Source organism: Phalaenopsis equestris, unplaced genomic scaffold (genome assembly GCF_001263595.1).
Source record: "Phalaenopsis equestris unplaced genomic scaffold, ASM126359v1 Scaffold212615, whole genome shotgun sequence".
Classification (NCBI taxonomy): Eukaryota; Viridiplantae; Streptophyta; class Magnoliopsida; order Asparagales; family Orchidaceae; genus Phalaenopsis; species Phalaenopsis equestris.
Window position 1 is genome coordinate 1 of NW_018231535.1, and position 5,575 is coordinate 5,575.

General features: G+C 34.2%; 1 protein-coding gene across 1 annotated transcript; it reads right to left on the reverse strand.

The window, feature by feature from the left end:
- Window positions 1-1,183: 1,183 nt before the first annotated feature.
- LOC110036921 lies at window positions 1,184-5,052 on the reverse strand. Its single transcript, XM_020741481.1, has 8 exons — window positions 4,381-5,052; window positions 4,169-4,271; window positions 3,538-3,638; window positions 3,275-3,449; window positions 2,562-2,732; window positions 2,372-2,472; window positions 2,207-2,295; window positions 1,184-1,309 (listed from the first exon to the last, which is right to left on the reverse strand). The coding sequence occupies exons 1-7, from the start codon at window positions 5,038-5,040 to the stop codon at window positions 2,212-2,214; spliced, it is 1,395 nt and encodes a 464-aa protein (XP_020597140.1). The 5' UTR covers window positions 5,041-5,052; the 3' UTR covers window positions 1,184-1,309; window positions 2,207-2,211.
- Window positions 5,053-5,575: the final 523 nt, after the last annotated feature.

The window sequence follows — 5,575 nt, forward strand, 5'->3', positions numbered from 1 at the left end:
CGTTCGTGTTCGGTTCGTTTACACCCCTACGTGCGTAGTAATGATGTAATATTTTTCCTTTTTGTCTTATCTTCTTGTTTTTTTACATTTGAAGCATATGATGCTGAAGTAATAGAATATAAAAAACTTTAACGCATTCATTTGAATATGTTATCACGCCTGAAATTCAACAAATTGAAGACACGCCGGAAGCTTCCGCGGTATGTTATTTTAGCTTTAAATATTCAATATCTTATTTTTAGACATGAGAAAAGAGGGGTTGAATATGAAATTTTAGAGTCAAATAGGAGACATATTGGACGTCACAGAAATAGAAAATGCACCTCAACTTTAAACGGGAATCGATAATAGAGATGATATCGGTTATTTTGTAAATGCACAGGGCGGGGGAACGAGAGATATACAGAAATGTAAGTGGTCATATGGAAAATTTCATAGCAGCAGCTTGATAAAAGAATTTTTTAAAATACTGCCAATATTAGGATTTGATAAATCTAAAATGTAAAATAAATTGAGAAGAACTATAAAAAAATTAAATTTAAAAGTTTTTTTTTTGATAAAATTTAAATTAAATTAAATTTAAATTGGCTATCAAGTAGCCCGTAAATTTCAAAGAGATCGGAGATCCCTATAATGAAATGCAACAAGAATTAAAAATAAGAGAAATAGTGAGAAATCAATTGATGTGAGAAAGGCATAATTTTAATATTAGCAAATAATATATATTAAATTATTAAATTTTAATTTTAATCTGATTTATATTAATATTTTTTAAAAAGTGCTACTGAGTCGAGCCAAGGTTGGCTCAATCTTGACAGCATGTTGAGCTCAACTCACAAGCAATACATCAAACCCAAGCTCGTACCAACGCATAGTTGGCTTGACTTGGTCACTTCACTAATCAATTTTATATAAAATTTTCTACTTTAAAAAACATATAATTTCAGCAATATGACCTAATACCTTCATTAGCGAATCAAAATTACATTACACTGTACATTTCAATTTGATTGCACCCAACCGCAGAATGAATCAATATTATGTCCAAATACGGCAATTCCATTTTCAATAAAAGGAGTGATGTACTCATATAATATATTATTCCTATGCACATCGATCCAATGATGTGCTTTAATAAATACAATAAGTTATAATGATATAATATTTTAATAAATAAAAATAAATTATAATGATATACTACTAAAAATTCTAGAATAATAATACAACTATAAAGAGGCAAGCAGAATTAAAAAGCCAATACCTCCTCGCATATATGGATAAGGTAATAAAATGCCCCGCAAGTCGTTCTCTGCAAAAATATAAGAAAAAAATTCACACAAATTAAATTTACCACTAGTCCCAGATTGCGATTTGCGCATAAAGAAAATGGGAAAAATATTGCATCAGGAGTCCTGATACAGCTTTGCATCAGAACTCTATTCAGGACTTACCACTTGTACAAGCAGACCCACCCATAAATTAAATTGGGGGTCTATCTGTACACGTGACAGGATCTGACTAGAGTTCAGATGCATCAGGACATGCAATAATTTCTATATCATACATACCACACAATTCTTATGTATTTACCTAAAATTTGATATTTAGGTTGTAGCACTTTGGTGTTAAAACTTATACATAAAAAGGGACAATTCACTTTTAAAAGGTTATTAATAGCAGTAATTTTTATGTAATGTCAAAATATTTAAGTGTAAATAAAAAACTTTTAAGGGTTAGATGAGTAAAAATATCGGAATTGAGTGGTACAAATTTCTGTTAGTTCGTACTGCATGTCTAACACCATTAGAGTCCTCCATCGGCAGTATCAAAGTAAACACATTAAAATTAGCAGAACAATATAGAGATTTTACATGCCAAACATCTAAAATATTAAATATAATCTCTTAATCATTTTTTTCATTACCACCCTCCAAACCCACTCATGAAGGGTTGGAATGAAAGTTTTGGGTGGTTAAGGTATTATATTTAAAGTCCAGACAGTTAAAACGTTATATTTAATGTTTTGGGTGATTAATATGAAAAAATTACAAAATATAATAATTTGGGACGGTATCACAAATAATAAGAAAAAAATAAAGCTACATAATTTGCCTAGAAAAACGAGTTTAAGAAAAACTGCAAGTATTATTATAATTATTACTATTTCTTCCTGCAATTAATAAGTCTTAACCTTTCGGGAAAATACCTCAATCAGTCTGAATGTTCAGAAGATTCCTCCAACTCATCATGACGACAAAGGAACTCTATAATGCACGGATAGACTTCATTAGTGGCCTGCAAATGTTGAACAGACATGAGCACATAAGATAAGAGTGGCACAACAGAGAACAGTTTAAGGGGTATTACATACCAGTCGCCCTCCGACCAAATCATAATGGGCATAGTGTGGGCCCTCCTGTTTGCCAAATACTTTGTAAGAAACCTTTGACTCAGGAATGAGCTTCACCGTTTCTGTAAATTCAGATTGAAAGTGAAGATAGATAAAAAAACAGATCTAGATTGTAAAAGTTACTGGAGTAAAAAGTTCCTATGAACTGCACCATATACAGCTTCAGGAGGGCAGATGAGATCTTGGTCCCCTGCAAGTGCAAGAACAGGGACATCACATTTGTGCAGAAAGTCCTTGTAAGAGAAAGTGCCTGCTCGACTGCGCAGTCCTCCCTCCCGAAATGCTGATGTTAGCTGCAGGATAACCTTGGCGGGTATAGTACCTGCAAATCATAATAAACTTATGAAACTAAGGGGTAGAGACTGGCACAACTCTGCAAGAAGTTTTTTGCACTAGAACGTAGCAGGACTGGGTGAAATTTATAGAAAAAGGGCAACAAAATAAGCAATTTCTGTTCAGATTGCAATAGTTATTGCATAGACCACCATAATATGCCCTGATGATCCATTTCACGCAGGTTCCATGGTCGCTTCGGCACCATATGATTTGTATTGAATGCTAATTAATATAAGATTCTTCAAATAAACTCTGTATGCATTCTCCCATAAACCAAAACTTTTAAAAATCCTCAAGTTTTGCGATACAATTGTGCAGCCTCCAACTATGCTCTCATATTTAAGACAATTTCCTACATTTCATCTAACTATTATTTTTAGTAGAAAAAAACTCACTAATATCAATCTCCATTAAATATCTACATAGTTATAAATTCACAATGTTTTCAAGAAACCATCAATTTTTTGCTCAAAAAACTCAACACATCACAAAAGTCTCAACAAAAACCTCCTTGGACAATATACTCACAGAAATTATTCAAAACAAGCTTCTCATATAGCTCTGGAAGCATCATGTCTTGTGCAGAAACCTGACTATTAATCCATGACAAAACATATGGTGGGCGAGATGAAAGGGGATACGCAGCAGTCATTAGTGCTCCTAAAGGAAGAACTGGGACATTGAGAGCCTGCGCTGGGTCCGCCTGTACCAAAAATTTGACCGACGTTAGTTCACAACAGAGCAGCCTCCTAAACCGCATCGGTATCAATACAGGATTTTACTATACTTACAAGAGGCAACAACAATTTCAGCGAAGATTTTGAGGTAGTGTAGTCAACCGATGCTGCTAAAGTAACAATAGCTGCTAAACCACATTTACTTCCTTGTGAAGCTGAAGGATTAAAATGACACGTTAGGGCAGCAGAAAGAAAACGAGCATAAAAAAAATATGGCCGCAGAAAGCTTTTAGTGAACATGAGATGTTGAAGATGAGGTGTAGCACGAGTGATGACAAATATTCAATGTTTCTTATTTAATCAGCTAAGCCTCAGGCCCCCATCCATCAATCAAACTATAAATTTCAAAGGCTACACAATAGTCCAGTTGATTTTGTATTTTTGTTTTTTTGTTTTCTTACAAATATCTACATGAACTTGAACAGATATGTAAAAATATAAGTGAAACTCCTAAATTAGCATCTAAAACAACCAACCAAGAGATTCTGCAGGCAAATAATAAGAACGATAAAGTGAAGACATATACAGCTAAGTAATGAATGCTGCTGACAAATGGTGTTAATGATAGATTTAAGGAAAATATTCTTTGAAAAAACATCAATAGGCATTAAATCAAAAAGTAATAATGATTAACTGTAATGTGAATTCACCATATTCCAATGTTCACAAAATGAAAGCATCTTACCGCATTTTGATAACAGAGCATATAGCAAGATACCACCCATCGAATGACCGATTGACAGCAATTTGCTATCTTTTACCATACTATGTTCTCTTATGTATTCCATCTACAGTTTAAATGAGGTTGAGATACTCGTTAGGCATCATTTAAAATTGTAGAGAACTTTAGATCAGATTATCATTAATTTTCATTAAAACAACAGGAAGTCACCTCACCGCAGCAGTCAAATCCTCCTCTAAATAGTTATCAAAATCCCAATCATATGTAACAATGAGATCAAGCTGTTTCTGAAAATCTTCTATGGTGGATGAAAGGCGCTCTTGCAAGTCAAACAGCTGCGGAGAAACAGATTTTTGGCCTTCCTCAACTGTTTTGATAAGACGCTGGCTCAGTTCACTGAGCTGGCCAGCAACAGCAGAATTCTGCCTTGCTTCAATCAAACTAGAAATTTTAGCTGCAATCTCATTAAACCGTTCAGCTAATCTCGCATCTTCCAAGAGTTTCGAGATCTGCTCAAGGAATTTCTCAGAGATGGTCCTTAGTTGACCTTCATTTAAATAACCTGAAAGCCTTCCAGCTAAATTCATAAAAGTAGAAGTAAGCTTAGCAACTAACCGTGATTCATCCCCAGAAATCACCTCTACCTGGTTACCATTCACCTTGGAGATTGTTGAGTTTATTTCTGGCGTGATGTTCACGGCTGAATGTACACCCACAGATAAATAACCAGTCGAGTTTACTTCATCTGTAGAATCAAAATTCGATATGGCACGCTTATCAGAAGAATGAATGGCTTCATTGGGTTCACAACTACGCATGCTCAGTCCAGCACCTCTCACTTCAACAATCCATGTATCAAATCCTTGTTTAGACATGTGACGAGCAAATGAAGCCTGAATTTTCAAAAACAATAGCATAGCCTAGTAAAAATAGTAAAAAAATAGCAGCATTATATAAACTTAAGAAAATAATAATAATAAAGGCCCACACATGCATGGATCTGCTTACTCAAAACTAAAGTGAATTATTGCAATAAATCAAACAAAGAGGAAAAAAGGAACAGGGAAATAGTCTAACTCTGTCTAATGTGCAAATTTTGACATATTTAGCTTACTTTATCACATTCAATGTCAGGATTTCAAGTTGGGAAAAAATTTGAAAGCAATGTTAAAAGCATCCATTTCCCCATACCATTGCGCCTTCACTCTACATGGTTCTCGTGCCTCATATCGAGCAAACATCACCTCCTTTGTCAACTTCAAGTAGGCATATGTTACCCAATTTGCTAGCACGCAAAAAAATTGTTAAAAATTCTCAGGTTCTCTTGTATATTATGAGAAAATAGCCTAATGAGTGATTCAGACACTTCACCATTTAAGCTCTCGTAGGATATGATTGATATTGATGATC